Source organism: Phaenicophaeus curvirostris, chromosome 9 (assembly GCF_032191515.1).
Source record: "Phaenicophaeus curvirostris isolate KB17595 chromosome 9, BPBGC_Pcur_1.0, whole genome shotgun sequence".
NCBI classification, from domain to species: Eukaryota; Metazoa; Chordata; class Aves; order Cuculiformes; family Cuculidae; genus Phaenicophaeus; species Phaenicophaeus curvirostris.
Genome location: NC_091400.1, coordinates 30,685,219 through 30,700,218, shown reverse-complemented (window position 1 = coordinate 30,700,218; position 15,000 = coordinate 30,685,219). Strand labels below are relative to the sequence as shown.

Genomic DNA, 15,000 nt, shown 5'->3' with positions numbered 1-15,000 from the left:
GCCACATGCATGCGATGCTTAATCATTTGTAATAGCCATATTTGCCCTGACATATAATTTGCTATATCAAGCCAGTTTTTTCTTGCTCACCAATGTTCTGCTGCTTGGCCTTTGCTTTATAAAACATTTAATAGTTTGCCTTAAATACATCAACATGCTGATATACGATTGCCCTTTGTATGCCTCCTCGAGAAATCATGCACTTTCCTCCTATTGTGCTTTGCATGGTTTGTCATTGGTGAAGAGATCTCATGGTGGGAAAGAAGGCGTATTAAGGTCTTGATTTTCTGTCTTGTACAAGCAGCTACTCCGTGCATAAAGGCCATCAGTCCTAGTGAAGGCTGGACTACTGGTGGGGCCACTGTCATCATAATCGGAGACAACTTCTTTGATGGCTTACAAGTCGTATTTGGAACTATGTTGGTCTGGAGTGAGGTAAGCTATCTAAATTGGTGGGCTTTGAACTGTAACATTTTTCCATGAATGATTTTAACAAGCTGTCAATAGGCTATTGACATGAGGTATCATGAGATTTTGTTCTTACGGTGCCTTTTTAACCATGAATTCACATGTGACAATTGACTACACGGAGAAATATACTTGAGGCACATCATGGCCCTCTAGTGGAAGACTTGCTGTAGGAGGTCTCCCAGTACAATTGGACAATTAGTGTTAAAATTACTAGAAGTAGCCTTAAGGAGACATATGGAGGCAATTTTCATATGAATGATGCCCTGTGGCCTTTCCTGCAAACGAAAACCAAGAATCATTTACAGAGCTCTTTCTTAAAAAAACCTGTAGGACCCATATCTTCGAACATGACAGCAAGAAGGGAGGATTTTGAGATGACGAGTAGAATTGAAAGTAATTTTCATAGTTATGTAAGCAGACTGGCATCAGTTCTATCGGTGCCACCTTGATTTAAGGTTTGTTTTCTGTATGATTTTTGTAGCTGATAACACCCCACGCCATCAGAGTTCAAACACCACCACGGCACATTCCAGGAGTTGTTGAAGTAACTCTCTCCTACAAATCCAAACAGTTCTGCAAAGGTGCTCCCGGCCGATTCGTCTACACTGGTAAGTGTATGGTTTCCTTGCTCCTCTCAGGATAGTAATTCTCATCTCTTAATGATACACAGACAATGCCAGGTGTGAACATTACAATGGTGTTAAAAAATAGGATGTGTCTTGTAGGAAATGTGCCTGGTGGTAGGTGGACCACAAAATACCTGATTATCTATGCACCCAGATGCTCTGGTGCCTATCCAAGCCTCTTGGGTCTTAAAAATGTCTCGATGTCTCATGAAATCAAGCTCTCTCACGAGATGCCTGTTACTTCCTGTTTCCATTTTGGCCAGAAATAGATTAACAACGGTATTTCCTACTCTGCTCCAGCCAGAAAAAGGAGTTAAGAAGTGTTCAGTGATGAAAAATATTTTTCAGACTATCTATCCAAACTTTTTGAACTTCCCTAAAAGTTCACTTGAAGGTTTAGGCACCAGATCAAGTAGCTGGTTTTGGATCCAAATTACTTTATCCAAAATTGTTCGCAATCTGGCTCTGAAAATTCTTTCAGACCTGAAACTTTGGATACGAGCTCACAAGCCTGGGAATGATTTATTTGTGCCAATTCTTTTAAACACATTTGATTTTAACGTACAAGAGCACAAGAAAAAGTCGTAACTTTGTGGTTTCTAGAGGTTTTAAAGTGAAAATTCTTACTTTGGGATGAAGTATTGCTGGCTTTTTATCTAAAATATGTATTATGGTTTTGCTGGCATTTAACAATGAATTTAACTGAGGTGCTGGGAGGGAAAAAGGAGTAATAGCAATTTATTTTACCGTACTTTTGGATGAGGATTCTAGGTAATAAATTTGATCTGATGAATCAATCTCTCTTTTGAAAACAAAGAGCCTTTAACTGTTTACTCGACAGACTGCAGGGATTCGGGTAGAATTCTTGCTGCTTATTGGGTAGATAATGCAGATTGCAGATGATGTGCAGATGATGTGCATTTTGATGAATATTTTCCCACTAGACTGCAACTGTTTCTATCTATTAATTTAGATCTAATGGGAAAAGTGCATTCCTGGGTAGTTTTAAGCTAGGACTTTTAAAATGGTTAATGCATCGAGGATATGTTTTTCTGTCTGCCTAAGATCTATCACTGAAATGAACTTTTAAGTGAAGGTAACATGTGAGATTTCTGTCTTCCCTCTATCCCCAAAGAAATCACAACCTGAGCAAAACCCATACTTGCATTCACACCTGGGTGCTTCACTTCTGGCTGACAAGGGAGGGAATATTTGCATTTTCTTGATCTTTCTGATTGGGTTGTTACCAGAGTTACCAAATGGGATGGTGGTGCCCATGGTGCTTTTGGTGCTAACAACGTGTCTTGAAAGCCAATGTTGTTTTGCAGTCTGCTGCAAAGGTGGTGACCCCAGGTGGGGGTCATCACGCTTACGGGCTTAACAATGCTATTACGAACATAGTCCATGCAAAACTGTGGCAGAGTCTCATGGCAAATTTGACTGTTTAGCTAAGATAAGTGTTCAGCAAAATAAAAAATGACTGAATTAAAAGCCTTAAACTAAGTTCCAGATATTTCGGGTGCTGTGAGCTGATGCAGTTCCATCGCACACAGGGAAGCGCTGCAGATTTGAACCAGACGATGGTCTGGCTCTCAGAGCAGAGGCCTGGAGTTTTAAATTGCTTTATAGTGATGTCTTAAACTGATTTCTTAGGTGCAGATTTTGCAAATTTGGCAAATTTTGCTTTCTTGAATTTCTTTTGAATGTGTAAAAGCAGATTTGTACGAAACTGTGAGGAAAACCCATTTGTTTCTTCATTCCTGATGTAATCTTTTGTCTTTATCGCTAAGTAAAGATGTCCAAAAGAATTGTGAGAGTGTCAGGAGCTTCTCCCACTGAAATGAAATTGTAATAAAGTTACATTACTAGGAACACTTAACCAGGAATATATGTTTAAAACACCTATATCCCAGCAATAAGAAAATAAAAAGATGAAGCCAGCGCCTGCCTGACCAAGAAACTTCTGCCTGCTTTGCTCTATCCTGAAGTGATAGGGTGACTGAGATAGTATTTGGAAATTACAGCTGCTGTTCAGAGCAAAGCCAAGCCTCACTGTATTTCAGAAAATGAAAATGATGCAGCCCTAGAGAAGGGAGGGGCCGAATCCCCAGGGCATCTGTTTCCCATCAGTGTCCCACCATGCTTGCAGTCTGGCTTGGCACTCTAACATTTAACCTTCCCAGCATGAGGTAGACCATAGGGCAACAAGGCTGCAGAATAATGAAACAAGAGTGTAGTGTGGTGTACAAAGCCTTTGTGAGCAGAGAAGTTGAGACATTAAATGATCAGGGTACAGAGATATGAAAGTTCCAGATTTTTCTCAAAAGCCCCCATTAGTCTCACGCAGAAGGAAGAGCGCGCTGTCTCTCAGCAGGCAAAGGCAAGGCCTTTCCCCATCTATCCATGCCTTTTTGCCCGTTGCTTTCAACTATTATAAAGATACAATTACCTTGGGAGATTGTGGCAGTTCAGTTGATTAGCACGGTGAATTAAAAGAATGAGTCACAAATGACATGTCCAGCTCTTCTCTACTAGTCCTTTGTATTCCCAGTATGCCTCACCCCTGTTGTAAGAAGGTCAAAAATTAGAGAGAGATAACAATTTTCAAGCAGCTAGCACTTAGGAGCAGAATTAACAATCATTCTGTATGTAATTGCCAGTTAATAGTAAATTGCCTTCTAGACTGTAAAATGCAATATAAACTGGTGGGCACCTAAAATTAAATTAATGAGGTATTTGCTGCATTTAAAAGTGAATAGTGGAAATTAATAACTTGGTACAATACTTATTTTAATATGTATTGAACAGTGCATCCTTTGCTTGTTTAATAATAATTTTATAAGTGCTACCTGAAAAATTCTCTATCCGCCTGGTTAAATCAAGTGGTTTGTGCAGGTTGTAGCCGTAATTTTGCTGGTAAAATCTTCCAGGTTTCTAAATTAAATATCAGAGATTATTTTTTAATTAGAATATAAGCATTGCAGTGTTATTTGATTACGGCAAATTGTGATTTGTATGCTTCTAAATGAAATTATGTTGCAGATAAAATTGCACCTTTACACACATATTTTAAGCTCTGTAGATTCCGTTGGTTTACTTTAAGATGAGTGGCAGTACTGTATTTACAATGTATTTGTGCCACTGCGTTACTGTTTTCTCAAAGAGTGTATTTTGCATAATGATTTCCTAGCAAATAAAGTGTAGTCCAACACAGTGTATATTAAAATAGTTTCAAAGGATGCTATTTGGCGCTTGGAACTTTTCATGCTGGCTGCTTCCACCTCAATGTTTCTGTTGCACTCTCTTATTTTGATAACTTCTTTTGCTCAGTTAAAAGAAATGACCCAAATTGTCATGAGACAACAGATCATTTGCAGTAGACTGTACCCAGTTGCTGTACAAGTTATTGGCATTTGATTGCAAACATGTCCAAAGCAGACGTGGAGAAAGCGTGAATGTTGAATACATGGAACCATTCCCAGGTCTGCAATGCATTTGCTAGATGTGAACATAAAAATGATTATTTTGCACAAAGACTTGCATTCAATTTTAAGCTTATGAAACCATTACTCAACTAGTAATCGCTCACAGTTTGTGTTCCTTCTGATAGAGTATTTATGTTGAAGAAGTACGGCCAGGCTCTAAGGCTGGCACAGCACCAAGGGGGGGAAGCCCTCTTTAGTCACTACATTGTCCAGATTTTTCAGTTTGGCTCGGTTTTGCCTCGATCTGGAGACCTCGGCTCTGGCTGGGTTCCCTCAGTTAACCCCCACTCCACTTGCCCCTCTGAAAGATCTCGTGTTCCTCAAGTATTTTCGAGATCTTTTGTGTGCATTCAAATGTGATTCTGTCAATGGCGCTGTTACACTGTTTAGAGTCAATAGCTCCCTTCCATCACAGCCAACACAAACTAGCTGTCTCATAGGTCAGTGCTCTTTAAACAAATTACTTGTATCCACAGAGCAAATGATTGTTAATTGCCTCCCACAAATCATACTATTTTTGCTATGCTAAACTACATGCTGATGCCTTAGTTAAATTTAAATCACCTGATTATTTCTTGTACGTTTTGAATTATTGTTCATAAGTATGGAATCTGGTGACTTTGCAAAACAGATGCTAAAAATATATACAATGAATACAGGACTTTATTGGAAAACATAAAAATAATACTATTACATTCATTTTAATGAAATCCTCTAATTCTCATATATTGCGTTTCCTTTTTGTTTATTTTTTTTTTAATGGCTGTTGTCCTGAAGCAACTTACAGACTCTGTTATTACATTATTACAGTATTGGTTATTTATTGATCAGACCTTGTGTCAGTATTGGTTGTCAGCAAGCTGAAAAAAATCAAGATGGAATAAATATTCCTGCCCTTTCAAGATGGGTCTTTCTAAGTCATTCAAAGTTAATATTAAACAGTCAAAACCAGAAAGTACCTGTGATAATACGTTTAACAGTTTTATTGCACTAGAGTAAAATGTATTTTTCTTAAAACAGTACTGTCAAGGAGAGACATCCCAGTTAAATGTCTTTTCTTATAAAGAAGGTTTTTCAGCATGACATACATTTTTAATTAATAGGGCAATGCTAAACATACAGAAATGATTTAGTAGCATCAAGTCAATAGCATGTTGGATAATGTATATTATATAATAGCTCTTTTTTAAACAGTAGCAATTCCAGGTTTATCAGGGTCATTGTTGTCCCCTTTCTTTTCTGTCTCAAAGGAGGCCAGAAGAATGAGACATACCATTTGTGCTATTGCACAAGTAGACTATTTGTCCTAATCAGTGACACCCATTTACTAGAATTGCTTAAAATGAACTATACCTCATACAGAAATCGCACATTTAGAGTGTTCCATTCATCATCTGAAAATTGAGGGCCAGTAAACTTTTCTGTTCCTCCAGCGGGATCATAGACATGCATCAAAATGTTAAAAAATGATTGGTGAGAGAGAACTGTCACCCATTTATCAAGGAAAAGGAACATTATTTGCTAATTTCCCAACCAAGGCAGTGACAGGGTGCTTCGTCTTTAGACCCATGGTGACCAACATGGCCTTTTTGTTATTAGTACAAGTCAAGCGCTTTTTGGCTGTTGCTAACAAGACACATTTGTCTATCATCAGAGAGTGCTTTATTTTTTTCCAAGTAGCTGTGACCAAAGTCTGCTCCCAGTGCCATGAGTGGCTGCACCTCGCCAGGTCGTGGTAGCACTGAGTCACAGCAGAACTGATAAATCACAAAGTTTCCATGTCAAGGTGAAGGTATTGACTCTGCTGTACCCAAACTGACAAAATGTAGTGCTGAAGCGATGGCAATTCATCTTAAAAAAAGGACAAAAGGGTCATCTTGGCTTCATGTAATAATCAGGAAAATTTGAGTGCTGAATAAGACCTTTACCTTGTTTTCTCTGAGAGGGGGGAAACATGTTTTTCTCCTTTTCTCTGTATGCTGCATTGTAGTCTATAGTTAAATAGTAAAATTGGTTTCCTGGATATTAAACTGTCTAATTCTATTTTTATTTCTCTAAATTTAGATTTATTGCTATTTTTTATTACTATGGCCTGATTGTAACACTCAGGCTAAAAACTTCCCAAAGTCTCAAATAAAAGAATAACGGTGGAAGGAGGGGAAATAAGATATTTCAAGGAAAATGTATATCTTGATCGCATATTATGAAGGTGAGATAGCAAACAGAGAAATCTGGGTTGCATTGGAAGATATCCAGTTGATGTCTGGTTTTGGCTAGTTACTGCTGTATATGTTACATGCCGACACCAGTATTCCCATTAAATTAATTTGTACCCTTATCAAAGTGCTACTGAGCTGAAAAGAAACATGTCCAATGACTTCATGGCCTTTACATTGAGTTTAACATAACATGGAAATAAGGAAAACAAGCACCCAGAAGCTCAAGGTTAATAAGAATAGTGACTTTATTAGCTTTTTGGAACTTCTTATACCACAGTGTATTGCAGTGCTACTGCTATGGTTAAGAAGCTTGGTAGTGTTTCCATGTCAAACCTTTGTTGCTGGGAAGCCTGCATCCTATAAATACATCTTTTTTTGCCAAGCGAGTTTCATGAAAGTTGGTTTAAAGACACTGGTATGGGTCTGAAGCCGAATGTACAATTGATTTAAAATTAATTGTCAAGGCTGTAGTGAATGTAATTTGCTAAAGAAAAAAAAATCAAAAGATCTTTCAAAAATATTTTGGGTGTCCACTATTGTTTATATTTTAAATTAATTTTTAAGACATTGTCTGTTATGTAGCTTCTTAACAAAACCTGATGTTTCTAAAAATTTTATTAAACGCATTTCGCAAGCATACGGAATACAGACATTTCCACAAGAGTTGTTAGTCAGTGTAGTTGTTATTCACAGGCTGAATATAAATTACTGTAGATGACTATTGATTTTTAAATACACAAACTTTCATTGAAACCATGCAAAGTCACATGATTAGAAGAGATCCGTGGTAGATCTGATGTTCCTCGCCTGATGTTTGTTGAAAGTCAGTTGATGCTGATCCCCAGCGTAGCCTCCCAGTTTGGAATGGTGCGTGCTCCCCATCAGGGATTTCCATTGGCTGAAGACGTGTGAGAGGAGCAGGCTGATGGAGGGATGCAGATACCCAAGCCAGTAATCCACTCTTTCTGAACTTCTTTTTTTATCCTAGCCTTTTATTAGCTGGAATGTTGCAGTCTAGGATTGGAGCGTTTTATATTTTTAGTTACACAATTTACATCACACACAAACATTAACGCGGGAAAGAAAGGAATTTTCTTTGACACAATCTTGAGATCATCTCCCTAAGTATAGACGTGCAATATGGCTGCTCCGAAAGCTTTTTATCTTGTTAGATACCTGGTAAAAACCTTCAGTGTTTTAAGTTTTCTCTAAGCTAAATAATTTTGATATACAAAAATATTTTTATCTTGTACTACATAAGTATTTTAAATTGTCATTGAAAACTAAGCTAGTACTTTTACCCCACTCTGAACAATTAGAATACTAATAACACAGGCTTTCCCTTTTTAAAGTTGCAACATGCTCTGTGGCCAAGTATTTAATACTGATTTTTTTAATAAATTAATTGAATTCATTTAGCTATTTGAGGTATTTTTTCCAATATCCACAGGTAATACAGAGCTTTCACAACTTCAAGTAAGATATATTTTTGTTTAATATTATTATATGACAGAGGAATATTGTTGTAAAAACTACGTTAGGTAAAATCAAGGATCTGAATATAAATCCTATTTGTCTAAATATTACATTAAAATACTACAGCATTATATTCTTATGCTGGGTGATCATTACCAAATACAGACAGAGAGAATTTGTGCAGAATACCAGCTCTTACAGATGTTTGCCGAAGCATCATAGATTTCATATGGTTCTGAGAGAGATAAATGCCTTTGCAGAGCTAAGCCAGTGAAGACAGGCAAATGATCAGATTTTCCAGTTGCTGTGATTAAGCATCAATTTCAGCACAGTACCTGAAATTCTTGTATTTCAGAAGAACTGGAGCACTTGGTTGGGCATCCTGCTGCATATAGAGGGCAGGTGACTCCTCTGAGTTTCTTGAGCAGCTGATGCACATCAGCTCCATCAGCTATTTGGAAAGGGGTGGATGCAGCACCTTATAACCCAGCTATGTGGCCAGGGCTAGTGCTTTCAGCCAGGAGGAATTGCCGTGCTCATGGGCTCCAGTAGGCCAATTCCCCCATAATTGTCTAAATAGTGTGTGTGAGCTAGAAGAAGGAGAAGGATCCACACAGATCAGCCTGTAAGAAGGAGGTATTTATTCAGCTGTAAGGCCTAAACTCCCAAATCATACAACAAATATAAAACCAGATGCAAGCCCAGTTTATTTCAGGAAAATATATCTTAATTAGTGAAATACCTTGGAGTATTAAATAGTTGAAATGTAATATTTTGCTGCTTTGGTGTGGCAACACGGTGGTGAAATGCTAACAAATCAGCAATATGACATAATTTTTTCAGTAGAAAATGTCACATTAGTTGCATCATATTGTTTTCATAAAATGCCATGTTTTAGTTTAGTTGCATATGTATTAGATTGTGGTACTTCTTTGACATGATTGGAACATTTACAATTGGATATGAAACTTCCCTTCCCCTTTCACTTTTCACTAAAATACTGCCAAGTCCCTCCTTTGCAATGCTCCATGCTAATGACTGATAAGAGCTGGCTTATTACTGGAGGGATCCTTCATTTCTCATGATCTGCTAATTCTGTATGTTTAAATCATGGTAAATTTGCAGGTATTTTACATGGCAAACTGGTTGTAGATTGAAATGTGTGATGTGGTTTGATCTGGTAACTTGGTTGCCCCATCTGTTGAGTATACTGCAAGTGAGTTTACTTTAAGTGGTTTTCATTCACTACTTAACACCTTAAATACAATTTTCTAATCCAGTATCACTGACTCTAAACATCTGTAACAGCCATAGATGGATGTGTGTGTACATTAGTGTAGGTTAATGCATGTACCAGGTTAGACTTGCTCCTCCACACAAACCCAGACATAGTGTTGCTCCTCAGGGTCCATCCAGCCAGTGGCCTCAGGGGAATGTTCTGGCAAAACATATAAAATCAGAGACTGTACGAGGTCCTGTCCCTTGTGTTGTGCCTGTGCTGCTGCCTTCTTCACTCATTTTTAGTGGCATGGGGAGCACAGAGCTGAGGAGATGACAAGCACTGGGTGAGTAAGGCTGGGGCGTGGAGTTTGCGCTAGAGCTGGGTAATTCTCACACAGCTGTGCCAAACCTCACATTGAAACTGTCAGCACCTCTCTTTGGGGTGCGTTGCTTGGTATGTGTTACTGAACCCAAACCATGGTCCTTCTAATCTCCTCCATCGCAGCCTCCCCAGGGTGTTGCTGCACTGGTTCCTACAGCTGCCTTGCGGAGAAGACTCCTGAGCACGCAGAGTCCTTGTGCTTTGGATGCCTGTTAAATTCAGCATTGCAGTGGGCTGTAACCTTGCCTTGCTTCAGTCCCCCGGCCATGCTGGTGGAGGCAATAGGCAGTGCAGGCAGGTTTAGTGAGGGAGATAGAGCTGGGGAGTGCTGTGTCAGGAGAGCTGCAGTACCATCCCAGTTCTGTAATCCTACCCTAGTTTTTATGTACAGAACTTGAAGTCTGCTGTCTAGAGGGCAAGAAAGAGCTCTCAGGAGGTCAGCATGGATGCTCATCCTCCTTCACCTTTGTGATGTGTTGCACAGCTGCAGTGTGCATCCAAGTTTGCTCAAACTGCCACAGCCAACACACTGACTTTTTATTGGGACTGCCATCTTGCTTCACAGAAACTTTTTTCTTTACCTTTTAATCTTTTTTTTCAATACTTTTTCCTCCTTCCCCTCCTTCCCCTCCTTCCCCTCCTTCCCCTCCTTCCCCTCCTTCCCCTCCTTCCCCTCCTTCCCCTCCTTCCCCTCCTTCCCCTCCTTCCCCTCCTTCCCCTCCTTCCCCTCCTTCCCCTCCTTCCCCTCCTTCCCCTCCTTCCCCTCCTTCCCCTCCTTCCCCCTCTCATTTGTTCATTAATTCACTTAAAGTAAATCTGTAGCTATTATGGTAGTAATGACTTTTGGCAAACATAAGAGCTTGAAACACAATTGTTCTCAGTAAAAGTGGAAATGCAGGCATCCTCGCAGAATCCAAGGTCATGAAGATATGGCTTTACTTGTGATTGAGTGACAGCTACCAAAAGGTGTGCCAAAGTTCTGTGGTGGGTCAACCTCAAGGGGCCGAGTGGTCCCTGAGCATCGGCTGGGATGATGGGTGGATGGGTTCCCCATTAGGTGCTTCTTGGTAGCCTCCTTGTACCATCCTGCAGCAAAGCTTTATCAGCCCTGCTGAGCTTCCACACCCACAAGGGTGCTTGAACTGCACTCTCGAGGATTAGGGGACAGATTATTAGATATGTAGTGATTCTAAACCTTAATTTACTACACATTTGAGGAAGATGCATGTTCTGTATTTCTCTGATAATTATCTGGCCCTGTAGCCTTGCTTTCTTCCTTCTTCGCCTAGTTTCTCTATTCCTTCCTTTGTGCAGGAAGAAGGCAGTCATTGGTTTCGTAGGTGACTGGAACCGGCCAGGAAGCATTTTCCCTTATTTTTTCTCCCAGTCCACTTTTTAGTATAAAATCTATTCTGCTGGAGGTACTCTGACCAACTCTACAAAAGACTCTGAAAGGAACAGACTACTCTTGAACTGAGTGAATTGACATTTGTCTTCAGAGCTATAAAAGCTATAAATGAACATTCTTGTTTCGTTTCACTAACGTTTGATAGGCTTCTTTAATATTTCTTTCCAAACTTCTGTGTGATTTTGTGTTCCCCACAGGAGCTTGCCCTCCCCGAGGCCAGGGTACGTGCTGCACTGCTGCACGTAGCATTCCTCAGCTGAGGGCTGGTTGTAGGGGCTCCAGTTTCATCAAGACTATAAAAGCCATAATCAAAAGCATTATTTGTGATATGTAAACAGAAGTGTTTGAACGTCATCCAGATGTTGTCAGCAAGGGTATTCTTTCATGACAAGGTGACAGGGCTGTCCTCTTCTCTGTGGGCAGCATCACATCTTGGTGCCGTTATTCCCTGCCGGGTTCTCCAGAGTGGGAGGACAATCCTTCCATCCATGCCTGTAAACAACATAGCAGGTGCCAATGCCTGGGTGGGTTTTGCTTTCCAATTAGGGGGGAGAAATTAAAAAAAAGAGGCAGTTTTCCCGATGTGAATATGAGTATTTTAAGGAAAATTCTACACCGTTATCTGTTTGAGCATAATTAGTATCCAATCTGTGAATTTTAGGCCTGTAATTGAAACAAGTGAGTGAGTGCCATTGTTTCCCTTTCTGCTATCTGAGGGAAAGCTAGGCGATTACAACAAACCGAGGAGATAAAGACAAAGGTGTCGTTTTGTTATTTTTTTAATGAAAAATCTATTTTTAGTTTCTTTGTGGAATAGGGAGAACTCAAATGCCTTTTAATTTATTTATTTTATTTTTTTTTTTACAGTAAATAGGCCATCCTTAGTAAGTCCAGGGATATTAGTCCTGCTTCAACAAGCAGGAGTGCCTTCTGATGAATGATGTGTTCAACCCCTCCATGCCTTTGTATTTCCTATGCATTCCACAATGCTTGGCTCACCCTGCCGAGTTCTGTGATTGAAATTCATTGCCAAATTTATTGAGAAATTAATGAGAAAAGCTGCAAAGTATTGACTTTGAGAGGAAAACACAACTCATCTTGAATGAGGAGGAAAATGCAGCAATAATTTAGCCACTATTGATTTTGCCCTGTCCATGTATTGATCTTCATTTTACAATATTAATTTGCACCTGCAATCGGCTGCAAAGGGAACCGATTTCATTTCTTTGCAGTGTTAATGTGCAAAGCATTAGGTGCTCTTAAGAAGTGGTGGTATTACAAGTCACATCGGAAAGGCTGATTTTTTTTATTTGTGCTTGTTACTGAAATAGACTGAAAATTAATTTTTTGTCTGACAAAATATTAAAGTGAAAACCCATCTCAAATGTATACCTCCTCTCAGCCCCGTAGGCTGCTTTTCATCTGGGTGAGGAACAATCAGCAACCTGAAATTCCAACCACTTCTCATCATCATGCCCATATCAGTTCAAAGTTCATGAAATTTCTATGAGCATTGATCTTTACCCATTGATTTTTTTTGCAGCAGATCTTTGAAATTTTAATTTCCCGAGCATCTGAATTTCTTATAGATGAAATGCACTTGGTAGAGACAGTTGATGATAAAGTGGTGAACTTAGCATCATTTTAAAGCCTAAAAAAGGAGAAAAAACAGGCATTTGCAGACTTTGTATAATGTTTTGAGGTGAAATGATAAAGGTGCTCTGATAGGGGTGAAGTATTCAGCAGGGAGTTAAATATCAATTTTGTCTTCAGTGGCCACACATTTTTAATGCAACTTTTTATACAGTCATTTTTGAAAGAAAAGCTATCTGGAGAAACAGCAGGACTAAGAGACATTCTTCACTGCACAATCATTTGCTCACAGCAGTCTTTATCACCTGGTCAAGTTCACCTAGTTACTTATCAGTAGGACATTTAATAACCTCAAGGTGATATAATTGCTATTGGCATTTTTCCCCCTTGGATTCAGCTGGTTAATGTGTAAACTACTTGTCAGCAAATAGCACTTTGTCACTGAAATCACTAACACCCTCTAGAGGAATGTCTCTGTATTGAGCAATTTAATTTTACTTTATTTAATTTTTACACATTACAACCTGTGTTCATTCAGGCACGTTGAAGGCTTGCAGTCTGCTAAAGCAGGGTGCGGGTGTCCCTGTTAGTAAAATATACTATATCTTATTTAACAATCCCCATGGCTTAATTGAAGCTCTCTCTTGTCCCTCAGAAAAGGAACTGCAGATGTTCTTATTATGTAGTTATGCTGCTAATGTGAAAAACTGCCTCATTATGAGGATCTGTTTGTAGCTAGAAAATTACTGCATTATGACAAATGCATGATTGGGAAGTTACAGGAAGATGATCATTATTGAAATGAAACTGGAACTCATTTAATAGCTGGAACCAGCAGCTGGAATGAAGCAAATGAATGTCTTCCTGTTTTTATTATTGCAGGCAGGTTTTGCAGTCAGAAAGAAAATTTGTGCCAAATCGGAGGGCCATGGATCTATCTCCCCTCACTGTGCACTTGCCAAAAGGGAGCGGGTTGTTAGTGCTAAAAAATGCTCTCTCCTTGTGCCTGCGCCTTCTCTTTACATGCTTAATGACGCTGGCTTTAAAACAAAGCTGCAGATTTAAACACAATTACTTTAAAAATACTTAAGCATCTTTCAGGCTGCTAGACCAGCTCACCTGTCCTACAGGTCGCGATTGTGTTGCACCATGGAAGACTGCACTGTGGTGACTGAGTGGTGTGGCAGTGGTGGTGGCCTGTCCCCTCCTTGCTCCTGGTCATCCCTGGCTTTTCAGGATGGTTTTGGAGGGGAGCTTGAAGGGCTGTCTGGGTAAAAGAAGAGTGGTGAAATGGAAAGCTGAGAGCTGGGGGTGCTCAGCCTGGAGAAGAGAAGGCTTTGGTGAGCCTCATTGAGGCCTTTCAGTTATTAAAAGGGGCTCAGAATGAAGGATTGGGGAAGAATAGTAGGGCCTGTAGCAATAGACCAAGGAGTAATGGCTTTAAAATAAAATAAGGTAGAATTCAGCTAGATATAGGGAAGGTATTTTTTATAATGAGCGTGGTGAAACACTGGCATGTGTTGCCCAGCAAGGTGGTAGTTCAGGTTGAACTGGTCTCTGAGCAACCTGATCTAGTGGAAGATGTCCCTGCCCATAGCAGGGTGATTGGAACTGGGTGATCTTTTAAGTCCCCGCCAACCCAAACTGTTCTATGATTCTATTCTATGATTCTATTCTATGATTCTATTCTATGATTTATAGCTCTTAAAAATAGCAGCCCAGCCAACCAAACTGCTTGATCCTCTCCCATTTCATAGAGTTATAGAATCGTCTGACCATATTTGGCCAGAGGAAGATGAGTGCTGAAGCAAAGGTGCCCCCTGGACTCCTTGTCTCCATACCCAGCTCCTGCAGGGTGGCACAGCAGTGGGATAGTTTGCAAGTCTCCCGTATCCTGGCGTCGGGTGGGCTCCTGAGCAACCCTCTGCCCCAAAGTCTCCCAAATGCCAGATGAACAGTTGGAAGAAATCTTGGTGCTTGTCTAATGCCTTTAATGAGTCGGTGGCTAAATTTAATTAGGTATCCTCCTTAATGGATGTGGTATTCATGTCTAATAAAATACTTATACACATTTTTGGATATTAGATATTAATACAAACCTTGAGGCAGGAAGAGCTGA

General features: G+C 39.7%; 1 protein-coding gene across 14 annotated transcripts in view; it reads left to right on the top strand.

The window, feature by feature from the left end:
* The window catches only part of EBF3 (EBF transcription factor 3), a 119,681-nt gene that overhangs the window by 85,088 nt on the left and 19,593 nt on the right, over positions 1–15,000 (top strand). For 8 of the 14 annotated variants that reach the window (XM_069863377.1, XM_069863371.1, XM_069863374.1 and 5 more), the window contains exons 9-10: positions 305–435; positions 953–1,079. In XM_069863377.1, the coding sequence (XP_069719478.1) occupies positions 305–435; positions 953–1,079 (258 nt within the window). Of the gene's footprint in view, positions 1–301; positions 436–952; positions 1,080–15,000 lie in introns of all 14 variants that reach the window. The other 6 variants (XM_069863378.1, XM_069863375.1, XM_069863365.1 and 3 more) reach the window with 1 other exon arrangement.